The sequence below is a fragment of the Lutjanus erythropterus genome, chromosome 1 (assembly GCF_056507025.1).
Source record: "Lutjanus erythropterus isolate fLutEry1 chromosome 1, fLutEry1.hap2, whole genome shotgun sequence".
NCBI classification, from domain to species: domain Eukaryota; kingdom Metazoa; phylum Chordata; class Actinopteri; order Lutjaniformes; family Lutjanidae; genus Lutjanus; species Lutjanus erythropterus.
The window spans coordinates 14,387,269-14,412,687 of record NC_139317.1 but is presented as its reverse complement, the minus strand read 5'-3'; the positions used below and the strand labels follow the sequence as shown (position 1 = coordinate 14,412,687).

The 25,419-nt window shown below is 39.8% G+C and overlaps 1 protein-coding gene across 4 annotated transcripts in view; it reads left to right on the top strand.

The window, feature by feature from the left end:
* The window catches only part of cdkl5 (cyclin dependent kinase like 5), a 54,816-nt gene that overhangs the window by 16,776 nt on the left and 12,621 nt on the right, over window positions 1-25,419 (top strand). For all 4 annotated transcript variants that reach the window (XM_084714387.1, XM_084714399.1, XM_084714393.1 and 1 more), the window contains exons 4-16: window positions 7,353-7,398; window positions 7,492-7,628; window positions 8,065-8,185; window positions 9,284-9,343; window positions 10,296-10,386; window positions 15,814-15,916; window positions 18,679-18,765; window positions 19,223-19,303; window positions 19,441-19,616; window positions 20,843-21,693; window positions 23,421-23,761; window positions 24,773-24,874; window positions 25,218-25,329. In XM_084714387.1, the coding sequence (XP_084570513.1) occupies window positions 7,353-7,398; window positions 7,492-7,628; window positions 8,065-8,185; window positions 9,284-9,343; window positions 10,296-10,386; window positions 15,814-15,916; window positions 18,679-18,765; window positions 19,223-19,303; window positions 19,441-19,616; window positions 20,843-21,693; window positions 23,421-23,761; window positions 24,773-24,874; window positions 25,218-25,329 (2,308 nt within the window). The remainder of the gene's footprint in view (window positions 1-7,352; window positions 7,399-7,491; window positions 7,629-8,064; window positions 8,186-9,283; window positions 9,344-10,295; window positions 10,387-15,813; window positions 15,917-18,678; window positions 18,766-19,222; window positions 19,304-19,440; window positions 19,617-20,842; window positions 21,694-23,420; window positions 23,762-24,772; window positions 24,875-25,217; window positions 25,330-25,419) is intronic.

Sequence of the window (25,419 nt, the reverse complement as noted above, 5' to 3'; positions counted from 1 at the left end):
TCATTAATCATTTTATTGTTATCCCCGTCTCTCCCACTGGCTTTCAGTTCTCTCTCCAGCTGTCACTATCATTTTAATAAAGCAGGAATACCCCCCATAAACATTATATGGAAAATATACAATACATATAAAACAAATATTTACTCTTGGAAGCAATGGGAATTTTATTCTATTTATTTTCCATGTGGAACACTTGTTTAAAAAAGTAACAACACGCATATGTGCTTGGCTCACTGATTGTTATTTGTGTGCAATAATAGCCAACAGAGAAAGGAAGACCATGGCAGGACAGACAGAGGCTGCTGGTTATTGATTATGACTTGTAGTCTGTGTCATGAAAGCACCAGGAGATGCATCATGTTCTTGAATGGGTGTGTGAGAAATTAAAGAACCAACAACAACTTAACCATTTAAATAAATCCCTAACTGTATATATATATATACGGAGACGACAGTTAGGGATTTATTAGAGATTGTTAGGGATTTATTGTTTTACAGTTTGTCTGTGCTTGTGTATGTTTTCTTTTATATTCTTTATATACTGTGTGTTTATGTTTAAGTCTGTCCTTGTGCGCTTTTTTCTGTGCTTGTTTGCTTTTAATGTGTTTTATTTTTAAATGCCATCAACCTTTCCAGCCTGTATGCACATTTGCATGATTACCCAAGTTATCATGTTAATTAATGTGCATTGTCGCTTCTTAAATGAAATAAGCATAAACAAAACTATACTGTGGCTGAACCACAATGTGTTTTCATACTCCCATAGTACAAATAAACTTAAGCCAATAAGATTTTAGGTAACTGAATCATGGCTGCAGCAGCGTTTTTCTTTTGTTTGTATTGGGTTTTTTTTCATACAAAGTGTGGTATGTGTTAAAGGCATAGTTCAGATTATTTGAAGTGGGGTTTTGTAAGGTATTTATCAGTAGTCTGTGTATTAGCTACAGTAGATGCCGGTCAGCATGACCCAAGTTTTGAGAAGCAGAGAGGGGCGTCAACACAGAAGATAAGCAATGAACTGCTGTGGAGAGGGCAATATGACTCGCCAGATGTACTCTGTGGGAGTAAGCCTGCCATTGGATGACTTGTTTCAGTCAGCATCAAGGCATACACTATCTGCAAGTCCCCAGGAAACAACAACAACCTCCAAGATCGCAGCCTACATGCTGAAAAAGGCAAATTAGCGCCTGGGACAGTAGTGGTATAAATGTAAACAAGGTAACAGCTGTTACATTTTCTTTTCCGGTGATGTAGTCGTTTCACCACCAACGTGCAAATGCTCCACCAAAACAAGTCCCCCCCACCCTGACACTATTTTGCAGGAGGCACTGTCGCTGCATCCTGGACAATCAAAGATGATTGCGATTGGTTTAGGGAAATACACACAAGCCAGAGTGTTTTCTAGAGGAATAATCCTGTGTAGAGCCAGACCTTTTGTCAGCAATGAGCACTGTGAACAGAAGTCTGGCTATGTGACACTAGGTCAGCAACAAAAGGTATATCAGTAACTTGAAGGTCCACCTAAAATAATCAATATCTGTTTACACTATATTTAGAGTATTTTCACAGCTTTACTTTGCTTTCTCTAAACCAACCAAACCCCATAAGCAAATCAGTCATTTTAATCTGCAGGACACATGAGTTGTTGGCCTACAGCTGCCTCAGTTTGTTAGTTTGCTTGTGCTTTTGTGTGACTTGGGTGTTTTACAAGGATAGTTTGGAATCACCAAAGTGAGACAATAACACAAACTAACTAACATGTCTTGGCATTAGAAGACCAGTAAATCCTGTGCTCTTGCCAGGTAAAATTATTGATTTTACCTATGGAGTTTGGTTGGTTTGGAGAAAGTGATCATTGGTTTATAAAACAGCAGTTTCCGATCACAAGGCTGTCTGATGGCAAAGTGAAATATTCTGAATATAGTTTACACTTTTTTTTTTGTTGCTGACCTTGTCCACAGCAGTACATTTCTTAGCATCCATGTTTTTGCCCGTCTCTGCTTCTCCGAACTCTGTGTGTGCCGACCGACATCTATCGATAAGCACCTCATACAGTCCCACGTCAAATAATCTGCTCTATCCCTTTACATGGAGTATCCAAGTAAGTAACTATGAAGTGAGATGTGACATGTTTCCCATTTCTATATACTGTATGTGGGGGATACGTGTTCACATGTAGAGCCAGAGACACAGACTATGGCAATAAAAACAGCTTTTTAGCTTTGCTGTGAGAGAGCGGTTATTTTTACTTTTCTCAGCTGGAAGCAGGGCAAAAGAGAAAAGGGTGGCAGAGGGAGAGAAAAGCAATGTGTGAGTGTGTCTGCGTGTGATGGAGCACAGGAGATGCAGAGGGAAGTATTGAATATGGAGACTATGCTGATGGTAAATGGGTCACCCCGTTAGGAGTCTACAGCAGACCTGCATATAGGTGAGAGAAACGCAGACTCTCTCTGAGCAGCGGGCTAAAACCCAACCAGGTGACTCAGAAGAGACTCTGACTGTACTACTGAGAAATGAAATGCATTTTAAACGTGTGTTCCCGCATGAATTATGTATGCTTTACAGTGCTGTATGTGTTTGATGGAACATTTAATTAGCCGAGCGAATGTGTGCTCGCGTTTGTGCAATGTTCTGCCACTTTATGGAAGTGTTGTATTAGCGTATGTGGGTGTGTGTATGGAGGCTTATGTGTTATCTCGAATTTGTGACAATAGCACAACCTACACGCTAGCCAGTGTTTCCTGGTGCCTATACAGTATCTCTATGCTGCTGTAGTGCTGAAGGGATATGTTAATTAATTACTGGTAGTTGATCAGAAGAAAATCTATCAATGACTCTTTGATAATTTGCTAACTGTTAAAGCGAACAAAACTCACATGGGACTTCGTTTGATTTTCTCTTGATTTAAAATCTTTGTAATTTGAATACTTTTGCGGTTTTGGTGTTTTGTTTTGTTTTTGTCAGCAATAAGAGGACATCACCTTGGGCTCTAGTTACTTTTTGAAAAATGTAATGTAATATTACAGTTTCGTTATGCGTAATAAAGTGCTCCAACAAATTGCCCCTAGTGGGATCAATAAAGTTGTTTTTCATTTAATTTAATCAATCAGCAATGTAAATAACTGTCAGTTGCTTCTGTTTCAGAAGAAAACTTTTTTGTCTTGACTACATCCTTAAAGAGCGAAAGGTCAGCGGTGTGGTTAGGTCATCATAGCTTAGGCCATTTTATGAGATATAGACATTTCACTCAAAAGTAGAAAAACTTTGAGTTAAAATGCATAAAATAACCAGAGGGAACTGTCTTTTTGTTTTTGTCTAATCCAGTGAATTAAATACCGTAAAAAAAAAAAAAAGAACACTTCATTACATTGATGCAAAAATAATGTTTAAATCCAATATTGACACTTCACTCGCAAAATATCACTTGGTAGCCATGCCAATGTTGTGATTTCCTTGTTTCCTTGTATTTTCTGTTTTCAAAAGTTTACTTTGTGTAGGTGGGACTCTTTATTTGATAGCTGCCAAGATTTACTTTCAAGTGAGACTTCACTGCGTTACACGTGCCTGCAGCAGAAAAAGCAAAATGTTTCATGGTGTACTTTAAGCTGTAAGTTGAATAGGTGTTGTGTGACTGCCAGTACCAGCACAGACATGTATTGATTTTTCTTTTCTTTTCTTTTTTTTTTTTTAAATGCCTCTGCGCCAACGACAGCCATGGGTGGAGGCATTATGTTTGCGACTTGTCTGTCCGTCTGTATATCAGTCCCATTCTTGTGAAAACCCGAGAGAATTTCTTCAAATTGGGCACAAATGTCCTCTTGGACATGATTTGGTGGTTAAAGGTGCCTGTGATCTCAACAACCCAAATGCTAATTATGAAAAAATATCACACATATCTAACAGGATAAAATGATGAGGAGATGGTGTTTTATTTCCAAAAGTTTGAAAGTCAGCTTCACTGTGACATTATAATGTTTTGCAAAAACACCTGAAGCTCTCTATCTGTACTGTATGAGGGACACACAACGCCACTCTTTCATGTCCAATACTGACACAGATACCACAAGACTGAGTATCTGCCGATGCCATTATCAATCTGATAGCATAGTTTTTCATCAGTTAAACAACTAAGCTGTGTATAACACATTTACATGGATGCACTTCGCTTAACCTAGCAATCTAAAAAACACCATGATCAAACAATAACAAAAAATGTTCTGCTCCCATGAAGAAAGAAATATGCAGCCCACAACATGACTCAGTTATCAATACTGCTGCTACTTTTTTTTTTTTTTTTTAACTTTTTCACACACAGAACCTTGGGCAGCATTTTTTTTAATTTGGTCAGCACCATTCAAACATTCAAAATGAAATTTAGATAAATTATATCCAGCTTAAAATAGCTTAAAATATTCCTCTCTTTATGGCACGTTGCTCAGAGTTTAGTTTATCATTTACATCATAGTTCATGCTGATGATTAGTATCGGATTATACTTTTTTCTCCCTAATATCTGATCCAGTGATTTTGCGCATGTTGCTCTACTTTGTACTTCTCTGAAAAAAAAAGTGACAACAGCAGGTTTTTCACTGGGAATTACTCACTGGAATCATACCTCTATAGTGATGACTTCCATTCTGACAAACAAATACACTACACTGTAATGTAAACTGCAACTTGACTGGTTCATGAGGGGGTAATTCTAGTTTTTTAATAAGCTCATAAGCTCAGAAAATTGCATCACTTTCCTGTAATGCAGCTTTTACAACCAGGAAAAGACAACATCTAAACCATATCCCGATGTAACGATGTCCAAAATCTATTACAGTATATAGTCCGATATCACGATGCAATATAATATGGTTTTATTGCCCAGCTCAAATCTAAGCATATTGAAAACAAAGACCAAAGAGAAAGAAAAAAAAACATAGATAAATAAAAAGGCCTAAAGAAAAGAAGAAGGAGAGACTAAGAATGAGTAAAATACAGAATAAGTACAAGAAAGGGTGAAAAAAGTTTCCTCGTGACATAAAAGCCTGGTGTGGAAGAAAAATGGAGAGAAAAATGGAGGCATTTCTGGAAAAATTAGTCAGTTCTATTTGCACCATTTAACGGGAAACATTAATGAATAATTCCCACTTTTCCCATTCTGCATTATAATGATGTCTTTAAGTTAACAGACGTGTAAGATAAGTGGGTGACTAAACAACTGCAGCACCACGAATATGTCACAGTACATTTATTATTTCAGGCTATGCTGAAACATTCATGGCTGATGTTCCTGTGGGGAAAACGTGAGACACTCAAGCTTTATTCTTTTGAGTAATGTGACAATCAGGAGCTGTTCGTGTCATCAGCAGAAAATTACCAAAGCCTGCAGCTATTTTTAGGTGTGCTGACTGAACTGAGGCTCAAAAGGTAGATCAGTGGAGGTCAGAGACGCCACACATGACCACAAGCAACATCAGCACATTGCAAGGTGCTGCCACAGACCTCGAAATGTCACATGTGCTGCATGGATGTTGGTGTTTTTCATTTTGCCTGGTAAAGACAGTAAATCTCCCTCTGCGCTTCTGTGGAAACTGTAACTTTACTCTCAGGATTAAGTGTTGTTAGCGCTGTAAATCCATGATGTTTTATTCTGTTTGTCACTCAAGTGAAAATCTCTAAAATGACAGCTTTGTAGTTAAAAAGTGTTTTTCAGTCAAACAATCGGCTTGTGTGAGTAAGAGCCCTGCCAGTGGCGTGCAGCTCCTCGCCGCACGGCCCCTTCTCGACACTGAGGCTGACTCTGTTGTCTGACCCGCCATAAACAAAAGGGCGATAGAGGAACATGAGAGTAGCGGAGGACAGACGGAGACTGGCCTGTGTGTTGTAATTCTCTCTGGGCTGCTGACTTCACCCGCTCCAGCCTCAGGGTCCAACATTAAGATTAAATAGACAATCTTCCCTTTTAATCAAGGCACACAACGTCATGACAGCAACTCGATGGAAAACAGTCGTCTTTTAGATGTATGTTTGTGCAAGACACAATTGTTTTCTGACACACAACACACTGAGAGACATCTGACAGAGGGCAGATATTCCATTTCACTGTTGGGGGGACAGTGAACAGAAAAAATTCTCAAGAGCGATTCAAAAATATTGTTGTATTCATCATCATCCTTCGAGTGCCCTCGAGATCTGAAACACACGCTGCTCCCACTAGTTTCTGTTGCTCATTGCTACACCAAGTTCATTTGCAGTCAGTGTCCAGTGTCCCTAGTCAACAGATCTGGAAATATGAGTGGTCTACTCACTCTTGAAGGACAAGGAATCTCCAGAGCAGAATGTCCAAGATTATCTGGTCTTTTTGCTCTGTGGCAATGTCCAGCAGAGCAGACTCTTCTTTGTGCCGCCATAAATCGGAGCTTTTGTGGGATGGTTCCTCCATGAAAGGTTCTGAACACATGAGGAGTCTTGTGTATGATCCGTCAAGACCATCCTGGAGATCTCCAGTCACTGTCCGTGCTTCAGTGCCGTAAAGAAGGATACCTGCGGGTGTGCATGCCTTTGATGGCCTGGTCTGTCTGATGGGTGTTCTTGAAGTGAACCCGGAGGTTTGAGCCCCCCGACTTGCATGATTTAGCCGGGTTATCTGGGTCAAGAGAAGAGTAGACCATTTTCTGAGATCTCTGAGGCAGTGGAGGGAAGGGGAAGAGCCGTGGCAGCGTTCCTCTTCTTCTGCTCCACGTCAGGTTTTCCAGCCTCTGGTCGAGGGCATGCACATCTGTACCTGAGAGACGTCATCGTCAAGCACCAGTGTGTCCTGTTCTGTCGGGACACACTGATGCACGGCGGAGTCAGCACTGTTTTTGCACAATATCTGAAGTCTAAACTGTAGCATCCTATCTGCAACATCAGCTTGTTAAATTCAGCAAGGTCAATCAAACAACCTGCAAGAAGCTGAAGGGGACCTAAGATGCATATTAACTATGCCAAGGATGTGCTGTTTGTGTGTGTGTGTGTGTGTGTGTGTGTGTGTGTGTGTGTGTGTGTGTGTTTGTGTGTGTGTGTGTGTGTGTGTGGACAAATGCCCTGTGGTAAAATAATTGAAATGAGAGCACCAGCATGGCTCTGGTGTTGACACTGCCAGCAACTTGGGCACAATTCTTTCATGCTAAGAGTGGGCAGGAAATGAATTTAGATATCTTCACCATTTCTCTTATTTCTCTTCTTCACTTCATTTTACAAACACTTCCTGTCTGATCTTAATTGTCTGTGTTTCTGTCTATCTTTGAAAGTCACAGAGGCCTTTGTTTAACAGCTTGTTTCTTAAGTCTTAACACAGCTCATGTCCTCCTTTCTTCACAGGACACCAATGAGCTGGTGGCCATTAAAAAGTTCAAAGACAGCGAAGGTGAGTGATGGAGCGAGGGAAGGAGAACGGGGGAGAGAGGAAGAGGAAGAGGCGATCAGCTGTATAATTTCTGCCTCTTTCATTTGCGCACAGAAAATGAGGAGGTCAAGGAGACGACGCTCCGGGAGCTGAAGATGCTTCGGACACTGAAGCAGGACAACATCGTGGAGCTGAAGGAGGCTTTTCGCAGGAGGGGGAAACTCTACCTTGTCTTTGAATATGTGGAGCGGGTCAGCTTAATGGCTTTATTATTTCACTGTGTGCACACATTCATTCTTACATTACAAGTCTCTGCTCTGCTGTATTTAGACTGTAAGTTTCAGCATGTTGAGACTGCTCAGTTAAGCATAAAAAAGCATCACCATGGCAACATATGAACTATGCTGTTGGTGAATAATGGTATTCCCCACTGTGTTGCCAGGGTATCCAGCCAAGTGTTTATTTCATGACAGGTTTTATTTTCATACTGTACTCCAGTCATTTTAGCCCGGTCAGGTTTTCAAAATAACATTTTAAAATGTAAGGGAGAGGAATCCCCACTGTAAGAATTATCTAGAAAATACCTGAAAAATGCTCAACAGCATGCGTATAATTGACTTTACATCTTAACCTGCAGCTGCACATCAGCCACACATTTTTAAAAGGTAAAGTTGCTGTGGTTTGCAGAACATGCTGGAGCTCTTAGAGGAACTGCCCAACGGTGCACCGCCTGATAAAGTCCGCAGCTACATCTACCAGCTCATCAAAGCTATCAACTGGTGTCACAAGAATGAGATCGTACACAGAGGTGAGGAGTTATTGTCTTTACATTTTTGTTTGTACTGCAGAATTTTGTGACTCTTTTGATGCTTGAAGTGATCGTCCTCATGTCAGATGTTGGATTTATTGTAAATGCAGGTATACAATCCAGAGAACACCATGTTTTATCTGGAATCTTTAGGGTTTTTATAAATATCTAAAGGTAGCCTGGTTTCAGGACTGTATTGTCGCCCAAATCTCAGATTTGTTGAGCATTCAGCATTGTTCAAAGGCATTCAAGTTAGCCTTCAGGGCTAAGGCTTTCTGGAAGAAAGGCTTTAGGAAGTAAGGTGATGTGCTATAAAAAGCAGCAACAGCCAACGGTGGGGGCAGATTGTGAAAAACATTAAGTGTCATAGCAACAACAGTGTCAAGTCAGATCGGTCAGTCTGACTATCAGGCTAATTATACAATAACCAAATATAACATTACTAGTAGGCAGATACTTTGTATAAAACAGTGTTTTTTAAACTAATATAATACTCCTTAGTTAAAGTTAGAAGTGAAAACATGTTCACAAACATTATTTTTTTTATTGGCAGTGTGGATGAAGTTTTGAAACAGCAGTTAGATCTTCATGTTGAAAAATAATATTTACAGACAACAGACAAATAAATAAAGTGCAGAAAATCAAAATAATGAAAACATTTTAGAGTCTTGATTATTTTTTAATCCTGGCTGCAGCCCTGCACCTGCTGGCAGTTCTTCTTCCACTGTGTAAAGGAACAACAGGCCTTCAAGAGTTAACACTTGAATAAATTAGTTGTTATGAAGTATGTTTAATTATTTGTATTCAGTCTTTTCTCTTCAAGCCCATATTTAACACACCATAGAGCCATTCAGTGTACTTTAGATCTATTACAGAGACTTCCAAGTTACAGTGGAAGAGTCTAAAGTGGGATTTTGTTGGTCTTACAGAAGCAAATCCTAACTAACTTGAGGAATCATATCATATCTTACTTGGTCCTATCTTATCTCAGGTTAGGAAATCCTAAATAAACAACATAATTTTGATTTTCAGAGAAAATGTTGAGTTATGTGACTGAATCATGTTTTTAACAGCCTTTTGTCTGTTTCTCTCTTTTAGATATCAAGCCGGAGAACCTTCTCATCAGCTCTGAGGATGTTCTCAAACTCTGTGACTTTGGTGAGTCTTTGGTCTCCTTTTCTTTACAGCAGCCATACTGTCAGGAGAGATTTACTTGTGCAGTGCAGTAAAACCACACAGTCTCTGCACATTTGCCTTGTCAAACAACTGTAACTGCTCATAAAATCAAGGTGCTTGTTTAACAGACTGAATCAGCTTTTACTGGTGATTTATTAGACGTTCTGCTTTGTGTATATACACTGCAATGCTGTTAAATTATCTGTGATTTTAGCTGTTATGTCTGTGATTCCATTTTGGGCAGTCTGGTTTCTGGGCTCAGTTCACTGTGAAAAATCCCACCATTAATTTGTCACCTTGTAAGTTGTGTATCAGAAGGATCAATTCTGCTGCTGAGAAGCAGCCAACCAGCACTATAAAATGTACTCTGCTGGTTGTTATCACAACGAATCTGCCAAAGGTATATTTCAAGAAAGTCAGGTTAATGTCAGGCACCCGATTCCCCTGTAAAATACTAATAAATTGTATTGACAGAGCACGGCTTTGTCATTTTATAGTTTCACAGGTGTGTATTTTACATTTGGATGAGTTTTTGCAAAATCACACGGTCAATTAGCTTTGCATAATTGGCTAATGCAACCCTACTGAGTCAGCTGGGGTGAGATTTGTTTGTTATTCACTGTTGGAGCTGGCATGCAGTTTATTGTGATTTTTCATGCTTAAAATTGACTCTCTGTACACCAGTTATCTGAAGCATGGTCGCCTGCAGTGACATAACTAATTAGAGTCTGGTCACATGAGATGATGACCATGTTGTCACTGTGGCTGTCCAGAACCATCTGAGTGTTGGTTGCAGTTTATTCTTATTAATTAGCTGTTTATACCTTTATGTGAAGGACTGTAAATTGTTTGCATGTTGTAACAGAGGGCTGGATGTTTCAGATACAGCATCAGTTCTGTGTGATTTAGTCATTTCTGTGTTGCTCTGGCTCAGGTTTTGCTCGTAACCTGTCTGAAGGAACAGATGCCAACTACACTGAGTATGTGGCTACAAGGTGGTACCGCTCGCCTGAGCTGCTGCTGGGGTGAGTCTGAGCCTGTGTGTGTGTGTGTGTGCGCGTGTGTGTGTGTAGGAGACTACGTGCAAAAACAAGGAGAGAACGAGACTTCATTCTGTTTGCTGTTGCAAATCGTTCTCAGCATTTATTTTTTTTAATCCTCAGAGCACCAGATGGGTGGAGTTTTTGTTTAAGGTTGTATCAGATGGGGACACACTGATCCATCATGTTCTCTCCTGATATACTTTCCAAAACCTCAATTAATATTACACAAGAGCTCACTCTCTTGTGTAATATTGCGTTTACGCATCAGGTTACCAACAAAATAAGAGATAATCAAAATGGATTCATATTGTGGAGCAGTTCACTCTCAAAACAAAAAAGAAAAAACACATGGGGTCTGACTAATAACTGGACTACTAACTACTATATAAATATATACATACATTGGCCTGAAGTTACGTCAGGAAACTGGTAGAGAGTAGGGAGATGACAGCCAGCCAGCTTGACCTAATGTTGGAGATTGTGTGATTTCTTTAACTGAATAAATATCACACATATAGACACAAAACTGCTCAGATAGCTTAACTAAAGATATCTGCTGGAAAAAAAAATCCATGGACAGATTTAGCTACTGTTTCGGCAAACTTCACATGTATTTTCAAGCTGTTAGAGCTGTGTCACAGGCTCACTGTAGTCAACGTTTTTATCGTCCTAAACATTTAGATTCAATCCGTATTTGTTGGCGTGAAGCCTTTCAAAAACAAGATTTTCACTGCCGTCACAAAACTGTTTGCTTTCCAACTTGACGCATTTAGCAGCAGTCTAACAGCACCATGAATTCTGTTCATTAAAGAAAGTTGATTTAATCATTCTATAAATGTTACTGTAAGAAATAGATTAACAGGAAGAGGTAGTCTATATAAGCTCACGCCGATCCCTCCCACACGCCTGAAAGGTATCCAGCAGGGTTAATGTCTGGTCGTGTTGGGGACAAGTTAGGGAGTCATGCAACAGCTACAGCAGTTAGATCAGACACGGGACAGAGAGGGAGAGAAGTCAAGAAGGAGAGATGGAAAAGCACCTGAGCAGCAGCCACAAAATAGGGAAAAGTAATTGTGAAGCAGTAGCAGTAGTTATGAAATTATAAAGGAGTCCAAAGAAGCTCCACCTTCATCAGCTACAACTGTAACATGCTGCACACTGATGTTTAAGTATTGATCTAAAGTCACTTCTTGCACGTGTTTTTGTGACAAAACGTAGCTTGGATACCAGACAGACTCGTCTTGGATCCCTCCTGGTGAAAGATCTTGTAACGTGTGACCCCCCCCCGTCGCTGATCAGTCATGTGGTGCGCAAACCCAACCCCGCCTCCTCAAAATTACATTTGTATATTACTAAATTGTTTTTGTGACAATGTACTACTTGCCTGGATTATGTTCACAGACACGATTTTTTGAAACATATTTATATACATGTTCTGGATCCACAAGTAGGTGGTTGGGGTGGATGGTGGGCGTACAAAGTACAGGACTTTAAGAGCACAGTCTGGTGTTCGCCTCCAGACTCCTGCAACAAAAGCACTTTAGTTAAGGTGAGAAGATATCATGGTTTCAGGTAGGTTTAGGCAACAACAACACTTTACTCAAGGTTGGGGAAAGATCATCTTTTTTGTTAAATATTAATAAATAAATTTCATGTCTCGGATCACTGCTGACTTTTGAGAAATGCTGTTATCACTGTGATTGGATAGTGTGTTGCAAAATTGTCTATTTTGGCAGAAAAGAAAATTGTAAGTGAACATTTTCCTGACACATTGTGGTTTGGCAGGTACGTTCATTAACAACATTTTATTTATTAGTTAGTAGAAATTATATTTTAGTTGGCATTACATTTGCTAGTGCAAATTAGTTTCCAGGAAACATCAATGACTCCAAGATTCTCAATTATAAGACAGATATTTATGTAGTATGGACAGTGAAGTGATCTGACAACTTTTAAAGCTTCTCTTTAACTTGGCCACACCGAGGCATTAGTGAGAACTTTCAGTGCAGCAGTAACGACACTGAGGAAAGTGGCTGAAATGGCATCTGTCGTTTGACTGCTGTGCTGCAATAAAATAATTAAATCCTATAAGTGAGTGCTGATGACTTTGTGTGCAGTCACGGCACTGTTGCCTCACAGCGAGACGGTTCTGAGTTTGAATCTGGCGGCTTGCTGGGGAGTTTCCTCCAGTTTCCTCCCATTAATTAATTGCTTCAGCTAATTACTGCACAGGTATGAAAGTGAGCCTCGTGATTGTCTGGCCACTGTCAGCTGGGGTTGGCTGCAGCCCTCCTGCAGCCTTCAATGATGAACATTATATATATAGAGATATCCTCTCTCTGTATATATATAGCTGCTGTATGGATGGATGAACAGTGCAGCCATAAAAACATGGAGCCCTGACCGATACCTGATCCGTTCCATAAGGTGCTAATAAGGCACTGGTGCTAAAAACTGATCTGGCACAGTGGATTAGTGCATTCCTAGTAGGAGATAGTGTGTAAGTTGTTTGACACACTAAAATAGGCTGCAGACAGATACTGTAGTGGTTTCCAGCGATCCATGAGGGAATTACAGGAAGTCCCCAGAGAAATGAGCAGCAGTAGTTACTCCAGTAAGAATATGTAAGAAAATGACTACTCTGCTCTGGGTTGTCATTTCTGATACATCACATTACCTTCAGTACAGCCTTATACTTAAATGTCCAGTCATATCTAATATATTCCCCATGTCACTCCATTTTTAGATAATCCAGTATGGATTTTATTGTTTATTAAACTAAAGATGTAGGGAAGTTTCTTAAGATTTAAAGGAACAGTTAATCCTTTAGTTTATATGAAAAAAATCTAAGTCACCAAATTTGGAGATAAATGGTGCATAGAATTTAGGGCTGCATCTAAGAATTCTTTTCATTATGAAATGAAGTGATAATCAATTGCTCTTTAGGACATAAGAAAACATAGAAGAATATCAGGATTTGCCTACATCCTATAGTCACATCCTCAGATGTCTTGTTAAAAAACACAAGTATATTTAATTTACATTGATATAAAACAGAGAAAAGCTGGAACCAGAGAATGTTTGTTTATTATCAAAATAGCTGCCAATATATTTTGTCAGTAGACCAACTGATTAACCAACAAAGAGTTTCAGCTCTAATAGAATTACATGCAACCAAATAATCTCATTTTATTCAGTTTTGTCTAAGATAAACCAGACGAAGCCCTGGTTTGAAACTCAAGGTGTCCACACATGATCGGTGGTAAAAGTGCTTTGTGCCGGATGTGCCATTGTTTTCCTTTGGGGTGAATGGCTGCACCCGGCTAGGTGATGTTGCTACCCTCGGTGTGGAGCATCGCTCAAAACTGCCCCCAAGTGCAGAGCTCAAAATGTGAATTATTTCAACTTTGACCTTGGCAGACACTGACCTTTCAAAGCAGATTCAGAATCAACACATATAAGCTGGGGAGGGAGAGACTGATGGAAGAAAAGTGTTTCAAAGTTCCCCAAACTGTAACAACAACATAAGAAACCAACCACGATGTCACCGGTACTTGAAATGCATGATGAAATATCAGCAGCCAGATGGGGCTAAGCGACATGTGAAAAGGCACATAACTTAACTAAATCCAATGCTAAAATTAATTTATCTGTTTGTATGCCAGGTAGACATGATTTATAACGCTGTCCTTTGCCTCTGCGCCCTTGAAGAGAAAATTTCTTATCATGTGAAGGCAGCAGCTTAATCTGCTGTCTGCGGTCTTCTTTAACAGCTCAAAAACACACTGAACATGGTTTTATCAACTTGGTAATCCTCAGCTTAATACATTTTTGTCATTTTATGAAAATTATTAATAAACGTGATTTTAAAAGTCTGTGACTGAAGTTGCGACGCATTAGACTACGACTGCCTCTCAGACCCCAGCTGTATATCATAGTATAATACAACAGATTTTTGATGTTCACAGTCCTTTTTACACAGCAATACTTTCCTAAATACCGAATAAGTCTTTAATTTCTGTAATTAAAGTTTTATTATATTACAGTTACTTGTGATGTCATATTGTACATTTCTCATTCGTCCACAAAAAGCCCATACAGCATAATGAACAAGATATTTGGTGTAGTAACATTACCTTGTTGTCATTTCTTTATTTTGTCACCTTCATCAAATGTCCAAGCTCAGTTTGTGACATGAGTAAAGTTACTACTAGGGATACATGAAGATACTGGTAACTATTAAGGCTAAATGTAAATAGATGTCCTTCAGAGTCTATGATCAAAACTTTGTGCATAGCAACAGTCTATTCTTCTTTGCAATGGTCTAACTGACCAATCAGAAACAAGTATTTAACAAAGCCATGTAATAATATTCCATAACTCTGATTGAACCAAATCTAACTGACATCATTCTTATAACAAAAAAAAGATTTTTTTTAACTCTTTAAATGTTATTTTATTTTATTTTTTTTATTCATTTTTTTTTTTTTATCTGGTAAGATACATTATTAAGTTTTTATAGAGCATCGTGCCTAATAATTAAAATTCAATATCTTGACATAATCTGTCAACTAAGATATTATCATAATCTGTATTTATTGGATATAATTTCATTATTGATAAATAATAATAGAAATTTCCTAATTTTTTTATGATTAGAATTCTAATTCTAATTTCTATTTTATTTTATTTAGTTTTATTTTATTTATTTTATTTTAACTAATATATTTTTTTCCAGGAGTTTGTATTTCATGCACATAAACCCAATACCATTTGATATAATTTCCATGTCACTGGGAAACAGCTTTACTCTTTTCCCCCAGTAGAAGCGATGATTCACCTGCTACAACATGATGACACGAACCATCGTGTGCACGCCGTTTCCTCACATCAGATTTCTCTTTTCCAGTTGTTTTGTGTTGCTTATGTTGTTTTTGATGCTTTTTTGCTGCATCGAATGTCCATTCTAGCTGGGAGACAGCTGAGCGTCATCTAGCCTCTCTGCTGTAGCCTGATTTAGTAAATGCCCTGGAACATTTATTGAGACAGCGTTTGAATGCCGCCCACTCAAATACTCTCTCCCTCCAACACCACCGCTCCTCTGCTTCTCTGCTGCCAGATCTCTCGCCATTTCTCACCAGATTCCTCAGCGCTGTTCCCTCACAAATGACCATCTTCTTTGTGAACATCTCCATCAGAAACACAGCATCTTTCATTGTATTTTACTGCAACGCCACCAGTAACGTCATAATTCTCATAATTATCTCCTCTTCATTTGGAGACTTCATTTTCACCCCGATCATCCTTTTTCTCGTTCTTACCATCATTACTCCTGCCATCTAATTGACAGGGTGGTCACAAACCCTCACTGACATTTTTCATATAAATAATAATTTGTGTCTTTCTCAGGGCTCCCTATGGAAAGGCAGTGGACATGTGGTCAGTGGGGTGTATCCTCGGGGAGCTGAGTGACGGACAGCCCTTGTTTCCAGGGGAAAGTGAAATAGATCAGGTTGGTGAGCATCAAATAGTGATGAAACAAGTCTGTATCTGATAAAGAGACAATTTGGGTAATAAAAAAAAATTTAAAGCAGCGATTACAGTGTTGTGAATCCGTGTGAGACAAAAATCACAGTTACAGGTTTTTGGACTCAGCACCTGGACAGGACAGATGTGTGTGTCTTCTTGTTTGGGTAAGACAAAATAAGAAATTGGAAGACAACAAGTCTGCTTGAATTTATTTATATATAGATGAAAATCACAGGTTTGTCCCAGAGAAAACCCTTAGTCTGTGGACCCTCTAACAACTCATCGACAAACTGAAATTAGCAAAAGATGAATCAATAAATAAAAATAATCTTTTTTTTCAGTCCTAGCCCAAAGCTGCCATGAGACTTTACGGATTTATGTCTCCCATCTTTTCATCCTTCATCATTCAGTTGTCAAATGTGAAATTTATGGAGTAGGTCAGTGCCACCGATTTCCATTACTAATGCCACTCTCTCATAAAACAATGCACAGCAATGACAGGACTAAATAGCCAAAGAAAAAAAATACTATTTGTAACTTTTATGAACTTAATTCATGTATTTGTTGAGACCAACACACGTTAATAATATCGATATAATGTAAATGTGTCAGACTTCGCCAGAAGGTTTTTCATTGTCCTGACAGGTTGATGTAGAGAAAAAAAAGAAGACAAAAAACACTTTAAAAAATATATGCAAGAGGATCTTTGTGTCAGAGGTCAACTGTTGGACTAAAATTTACTGAGTTCATTAGCATCTTTAAGCTCATTGTTTTGGTTTTTACTAGGGGTACACAATAATATCAGCATGTCATCTGCATCAGCCAATAAAAGCTTTAAAATATCTGCATCAGTCCAAAATGAAAGAATTTGAAAGGTGACTGTACACTACCAAACAACAAACAGGAAAAGTCACTGACCTGCTGGTGAACATAGTGGAGAATTATAGACAGTTATATTTTCTTTGAGTCAGCCGAGAGGAAAAGAGAGCTAACAGGGGAGTGAATATTGGATTTGCACAAAAACTCCAAATTACTGCTAATGTAGCTCCATAACTGCTGCATGTGAGTTTGCCTTACACAATTTATAAGATGATAGCTTGTCAGTGTTTTATTTACAGCTTGTTGTGCTGCTCCCAAGCTGACAAAACCTGAATCAGTGAATGTTTAAACAAAAATAGAGGTAGACATGTTCACAAGTAGCGTAGAGAGAAAAAGGCAATGTCTTAACACTGGAAGTGCCAGAATTACATAAATACTAGAATGGCCATGAAGCAGCCATTTTGACCTTTGACTTTCAAACTTTGTCGTGATAAATACCAGACTAAGAGATTAAAGCATTTATTCTGTTAGTTTAACTTTTTAGAAATAAAAATAAAATGTAAATTTTGTAAAAATGTATTCATATATTTATCGATATACAGGCCATTATATATAGTAAACAGTAATGAATGCATATATTCACAGCAGTATTTTTTCTATAGGATTATTGATATAGTAGAATCAGTGATCTGATTGAAATTGTCGATTAATCTAGAATTTGTCAGAGTGAGAAACAGTGAAATGTATTTTATGAGATTATAAAAATGTTATTTCAACATTAACAATAACAAATTTCCACCTAGAGCCATCATGAAAATTAATCATAGCCTATGGGAAAAGGCTGGAAAGAAGTACAAAAATAAAACCAAAAAAAGCTGGAAACATTATTATTTGTAATTAGGGTACTTTGTTTCAAAATTTGAGAGCTTTAACACAAATATTCAGTGAGTTATATGTGCTGAGACAAAAAGTGTCACACCTGTCCCTGGTCTCCCCTACTTTATATTTAATTGACTCGAATTAATTGATTATTTGTATTTTAAGGGCAGGAAATTGGAAAATTGAGACTGCTTGTGAAGATTTATTGACAATGATAGTTGCTAAGCAACCAATGTGCATCTCCATCTGTGCAAGAAGTAACAATATAACAGTGGCAATTTCCGTGTGGTCGGTATGACCGCCAATGGCTGAAATAGATGGAGGAAATAGACTGCCTTTGTATTGTATTTTTTAACTCTACAAAGTTATTGCACATATACATTTGAAAACAAAAACAAAACAAATTGACCACCTTGGCTGACAAACCAAACTAGACAGGGCCTTCTGCATTTTTCTCAAGTTTTGAGGCTGCTGTAGGTTCTCCTAAATGCTTGGGAGGGAAAGATGAAGCTTGCTGGTTGCAATCTGCAAACTCACCACTAGATGCCGCTAAATTCTACACACTAGTCCTTTATGTGATCAAAACATAACAAGATCAAAAGAAATAAACAACAAAATCAATTCAAAGTCAATTCAGTAGCTCTTGGATTATGTCACATGTTCTTCATCAGCTGATAAAATTTGCCCGGTTGTCATGTAAATGTACTGCAGATGTTCAATTTCTTTCTTTCTTTTTAACACTGAAAGGTCTTCCTGTCCATTTTGGCTTAAAAATTGAGATTGAATGTTAATTTCTGACCTTTGAAACAACAGTTGACAAAACAACTTCACCTCTAAATGTGTGCACTAAATGGACCTTGAATGTTTCCAAGGTCAAGAATTAATTTTTAAGCGCTGTATTCATACAATTTTTTTAGTGCCTTTTTTAAAAACCTCAAATCAAACAAAGAATACCACAGGAGAGTTTAACACATCCTGTTCATACCAAAAAGGTCTTCATGGTTAATTAATGCAAATAAGTCTACTGCTGCTTGATTTTGTCTCCAGCTCTTCACCATTCAGAAGGTTTTGGGGCCACTTCCTGCAGAACAAATGAAACTCTTCTACAACAACCCTCGCTTTCATGGAATCAGGGTAGGAAACATTTGTCTTTTATCCTTTCTGTAGTACTCCTATGCTTCTTCTTTCTCCTCCTCCTCACCGTTTCTACCGTTGTTCCTTCTCCCTCCAGCTCTGTCTCCTTCTCTCTCTCTCTCTCTCTCTCTCGTGGCAGCGTTCCCAGCACCATGACTGAGTGGATTGCTATGACTCATGAGATAGGTGGTTGGTGTTCAGTTTAGCAGCAAGAGAAAATGTCCCAGAAGGCCGAAACAAGACTTTGTGTGTTTGTGTGTGTTTGGTAGTTTGTTTAGTGTGATCCAGTGATAGATTTCTGTGTGATCTGAGCCGAGAAATATTTTTTTTACTGGCAGGAGCATCGACTGTAGCCTGTGTTGGAAATCCTAATGTAGTAATTTTCAATGCACAAAAGTTTGGATGCGAATTTGATCCAGTGTGTTTGTGTTTTTGTGTGTGTGTGTGTGTCTGCCAGTTTCCCTCTGTTACTCACCCCCAGACTTTGGAGAGAAGGTACCAAGGCATCTTGAGTGGTTTGATGTTGGATCTGATGAAGGTAAAATACCAACATATACGCCAAATGTTATGGAATTTACTTGGACATAATGTGTTATCTGTCCTTTATATATGCACCAATAATTTGAATAGATAAAATGTGAGATATTTGTATTTCTTCACTCTTTTCGTCATCAGAACCTGTTGCTGCTAAACCCCACTGAGCGTTATCTGACAGAGCAGAGTCTGAACCATCCGGCCTTCCAGCCTCTGAGGCAGGCAGAGCGAGAGCGGCCTCCTCCTGCGTCTCCCAACCCACCGCGCTCCTCCAAGAGGAAAACGCACCATCACGGAGAGAACACAGTTCCCACAAGGTTAAACTACAATTCCTCTATTTTTACTTTCTGCCACAGCTTCTACCTGCAGTCAACTTACAGTGAACATTTTGAATCCCACTTAGTAAACACTGAGACTGATATTGGTTTTTGGCTCATCTGGTGGATACCTGTATAGCCACTTCAGTATCAAAGTCTTTACCGATGGACAAAATCCATCCTGATTGCATAAGGGCATCCATAGAGAGCATGCTGTAGCTTTGAAAGGGACAACTTAAAAGCAATGTACTATATTTTTGCATGTATGTATGCACATATATGTAGCCTACAGTACCTTCCCACCCCTCCATACCAAAACGCAGGACTCCCCAAAAAAAACCACACTGTAGTTAAAACACTGATCATCTTTTATCATTATATCTAGACACAGCACCTGGACATGAAAAATGTTGGCGTGTTTTGACTCTGATCTGCAGCACACAAAATAAATCAATGCAGCACAAAACAATATGACTTTCAGGAAACACTTGATTAAAAAAAAAAAGCAGAAAACAGATTTGTTCTGACAAGTATTGTTTCCTGAGAGAAGATGTCCCATTTAAGGACAGTTTTCTTCCAGTTTTATAAAGTGTAATGTTTTTGAAAGACGGAAGAGTTTGTACATCAAGCAGTAGTAGAATCATTGGATTAAGAGCAACCTCTGAACCCATCAGCTATTGTCTGATGACGATTTAGCCTCTGGGGGCAACAGCCAATGTTTCGGAGCCTCCGGTGCAGCTAGTACATATCCAGATAATAGATGTCTGGGCAGTGGTCATTGTTTTAATTAGCAACTTGAGATGTGAGAATGGAGTTGGAGCTGAGTGATGACGTCTGCGACTGGATTTTATTTGAATATGAATGCAGATACATTTTTAAAAAGCTAATAAAAAGCTAAATTGTCATCAGACCATAGCTGATAGGTTCCAAAATTGCGTTTTGGCCAATTGGTTCCACCTTTTTCCTTCTCCATACTGCACACGGCCAAAGCCTGTTCAAAATGTGATTGGTCAATACTACCAGGACTTCAAAGGGATTATAAATTAAAACCAGAACACTTGTTACCAAAATCTATTCCCTTGCCTCCAGATTCTGCATATTCATACACAAACATAATACGCAGATAATGTTCAGTTCAGAGTTTCCATCCACAAAGTAGGACTACTAATATGATGATCAGCTAAAATAATAAACACTCCTATCTGTCCATCCCTCTGCCCCTCCAGGAGTCACACCAAGAGCACGAGCCGTCGCTCCAACAGCAAAGAATGTTCCAGCCTCCCTCGTCATGGTGACCTCCATCACCTCAGCAACAAGAGTTTCCTAAATGGCAACAAACCGCCCCCGTCCAGTTTAAGTCCAACCCTCCACCCCAAGGGCCAGTACATGTCCCAGACCCTAAATCGTTCTGCCTCATCCAGCAAAGACCTGGCTAACAACAACCTGCCGCATCTCCTCAGTCCCAAAGAAGCCAAAGGCAAGACAGAGTTTGATTTTAACCTAGGACCCTCCCCGAAGCTGCCAGACCACGGGGCGAAGTATGTCCATGGCAAACCCAGCTCCTCTCGCTCTCAGCAGCAGCAGCAGCAACAACAGCAACAGCAACAGCAGCAGCAGGCCGGCCGCCACACCTTCCTGGAAGGCAAGACCAACACACTGCAGTCAGGAGGAGAGAAACAACATGGCCGTCACGCCCACAGTATGGCCGACTCTGCTCACGGATCCATGTCCTCCTCTTCTAAGAGCTCTGCCTCTTATCTCAGCCTGTCCAAGAGCCACAGTGCGCTGAGCGACGCCAAATCTGTGGGGAACCTCAGCGATGGTCGACTCCACCCAGATGACCCAAACTCCAACACGAGTGCAGGGGTGGGACCCAGCGCCCGCTTCTTCCCTGCCAGCTGTTTAGACCTCAACGCCCCTTCAGGTCCTCCGGGGCCGCCTGGCAGCCCCTCTGCTCGACACAGCGACCGATCCGGTCACAGCCCCGCCTCTCGTAGCAGCGGCAACGTCCGCATGGAGAGCAGCACACTGGACTCCTCATCCAGACATAAATCCAGACATAAATCTTTAGCACCAGGTAAGTGTTAAGAGTTATATTTGTATTCAAGAACCAACTTTATTGTCCACTGAATTAAGAATGGAAGATTGTCTTTGGCTTCAGGCTTCAACCAGATTTTCTTTTATTTATACCCAGCGCATCAAACATTAGATCTCTGCCTCCACCCTCATCCAACAAAAACAAACACACAGAAAGCCAGTCAGCCATTAAATTAGCAAAAATATTGCCTTTATCTAGGGATGAGAACTGATAAGATTTTAATGATATCGATTCCATTATTGATTCCTGATCAATTTTAATTAAGCTAGCAGTAGCAACAGTCTGTCTGTCTTCATCTAAAATGGATGAATATCGGTACAACATTAATTTTTGCTTTTTTTGTTTAGTGTTAGTCAAAGAAAAACTCTGCTAAGCTTGCCTGCTTGGTGCGAATGTTATTCTAACACAGGATATTTACCCTGGTAAAGTACGTGCCGCTCAGTTGGGAAGCAGTAGCATGCATGGACAGAATGTCAAACACATGGCCTTCCTGGAATTTAAACACATGTTGCACAGAAAGATGTTTCAGCATTTTGCAGTGTTTCCACCCTTCTTTGAAATCTTTTAGTTATTACAATTACACACAACACTGTTGTCATCTTTAGCAAGCTAACAGGGCTGCAAACTCTGCATGCAATTGACAGATATCACATGCTCTCACACCACATGCATTTTCTCATGTTAACTTTTGCCTCTAGCCTTAATAGTTCGTGACTACTTAACCAAATGTAGTGGAGTAGAAAGTACAATACTTTTCTCTAAATTGTAGTGGAGTGTTAAAGTCATAAAATTGAAAAAAAAAGTACATGTACTTGAGTAAAGGTATTAAGTTCACTTTTACCACTGTGCAATGGTCATTCATCCAATTTCATGAATTTGTCAGGTGTTACTCAGGATTAGGGTAAGCGACAAGCAATCCACCCACCCACCAGCCTCATTTTGGAACAAACCTACTCCAAGCTTTAGGTGAAAATTGGCAGCCCTGAGCTAATCTATATTTGATAGCTAATGTTAGCAAAATGCCAGCTAACTACCTAGCTAATCTACATCAAGAGTTAGCTAAGAGTCCGACTCATCAGATGTAGCTCTGCCATTGGTTGCCTGAAACAGACGCTATCTGCTATGTACGTTTTCAAAACCTCCATCACGATGGGAAACAACAACAACCTCCGAACTAGCAACCCTCATGCTGAAAATGGCTAGTTAGCAGCTGGTCGCTAACGGTACAAAATGTAAACTATCGGTCGTGGGGATTTTAATGCCAGTGTTCACGTCCCCATGTGTTAATGTTTCACCAAAACAAGTTCCTTCACAACACTATTTTGCAAGGGCATGGTCGCTTCATGCTAGGCTTAGAACTGCCCAGGAGAACTGTGATTGGTTTAAAGAAATACAAACCAGCCAGAGCATTTTTTAACCTATAGCAGAAGCCAGACTTTTGTGTGGAGCCAGACCTTTCTCCAGCACTGAGCGCATGGAGATATAGGTCTGGCTATGCAAGACTAGCTAGCTAGTTACATTTGAGGAGCTAATGTTAGCATAACATCAGCTAACCAGCAAGCTAATCTGCCATAATTGTCCCCACAGTGGTAATGGGAATTTTTCACACTGTTTCTAGATTGAATATTTTATAATAGGGATAATAGATCATGAAAATAATCGTTGCTTGAAGCTCTAATAATTTTGATCTTTTCTCTGTTCTCCAGAGGAGGCCGGTGCTCCGGAGCTCTTAGACCCAGGAGGAGCAGGGATGCCCTCCACTCACACTCTGCCTTCTCCACACGAGTCATATCACTACGGCCTGGGCTACACCTCCCCCTTCTCCTCTCAGCAACGGCCTCAACGCCACTCCATGTACGTGAGGAGGGAGCGCCACCGACCACATGGGGTCGAGACTGGGATGGCGGGCTTGCCTGCCCCGGGGCAGGCGATACCGACACGTGCCAGTAGCCTGCAGCTCCTCTCCCCTCAGCTGCAGCACCGGACCACCCTGACTGGACACTCAGTGAGCTCTTCAAGAGAGGACTGCACTGATGACATGACGAGGGTTAGTGGCAGACAGTCCTGTGAGTGTGGTGGTAGTTAAAGGAAACATTCACCTTAAAATACTGACACGAGCGCTGTTAAAAGGGTCCATTAGGATCCATTATATCATATAGTGTTGTGTTTTTCTTAGCCCCAGAGGTAAAAGGTCATTTAGACAATGTATTTTCTACCACAGCTACAATACTGAGCCAGAAAAGTGTTGTTTTTCTTTCAAGCACCCAGTCAGGGCACATACGCACATATTGCAGGATCCTCTTCCTTTTGTTTTGTGAATAATAAATGACTTAGATCACTGACTAAAATGCAGAGCAGCTCTGATGTCAGATACTGAAAAGATCAGGTCTTCAGTAATTTAATGAAAGTGGGTTTTTTTTAAGAATATTATATTTTCAGACTAAATATCTTTTCAAAAATACCTGTTTTTTGGGTAAAAAATTAGTAAAATAAATAAGAGATTCAGTTTTCTCCACCATAATGACATCATTGTACAGAGGATTTTACATTTAGATGTAAATGTATAGGAGAAAAGATTTTCAGATAATGTAAATAAACAGTTAGGTGAATTAATAAAATCTAAAGTTTTGAGGAGGTTGTTTTAATAAAGAAAACAGGGGGTTGTAGCTCAGTTGGCAGTATGGGTATGGTAAAAAAAAAATCACTCTGTCTTGATAAATGATTCTAAAGTAAAAGAAAAACATTTATTCCAATAACATTTGAGAAGTCTAGAAGAGCTGCATGGTTAAATTATCTTATCTCCATTAAGTTAGTAGGATGATAACCAGCTCGGCCAGCAGAAGACTCTGGTGAGCGCATGCCCTCTGGGTGACTGACTCGAACTTGACTTGAAAACCTATGACTGTCTCTGAGGGTGAATCTTTCCTTTAAAACACAAATCAAAAATGTGTGTTGATGCGTGCGTGCAGGGACTGTCACTGTCTCACATTATCATTGCCTCTGCTTCATGCTGCTTCTCCAGTCTGCTTTGACCTGCGCCTGTCCGTCTTCTCAACAGAGTGAGCAGTCCCCTAAAGACATGAGCCACCCTTGCGCCCCCATCAAAGACTCTACGAGGGACAACACAGCTGCTTTTCATACACAGCGCTCTAAAAACGAGGTCCGACCCCCTGACTCCTCCCTACCTCCAGCTAGTTCTCCCAACACAGCCAGTAGCTCTTCTGACCGCTGGTTTCCATAGCTTTTCTCTGTTTCTACTCAGGTCAACAGCTTCACTGCACGTTGTCGCTGGTATAAATGTAGCCTCACTGAAAAGCTCTAAGATTGTCCCGAATGTCTTGTGATGTGAGCCAGCGGAGAATGTGATGATAGCTAAAGATAAGCAATGAAGTGAGATTAAAGTGAGATTATCAACCACAAAGCTTAAGATACTGAGGAACTCTGTGTGGTCCCGTGTCCATGTGTGTATTTGTGTGTCCGCGTGATGGGTGTGTGTTTCTTAGGTCGGTAACGTTATGTATCACGACCCTCATGGTGAGGATGGGGGTTCCTCCAAGGAGAACCGGATGATCTTCACTGAGTCCATGCCTCGGAGAGTCGGCAGCTTCTATCGAGGTGAGGAACAGGAATCACCAAAGTGTGTGTAGTGTGAATTATTTAGGCAAGTTTATTTCTGTTGTACCTTTAAATGACTGAAAATGCTTT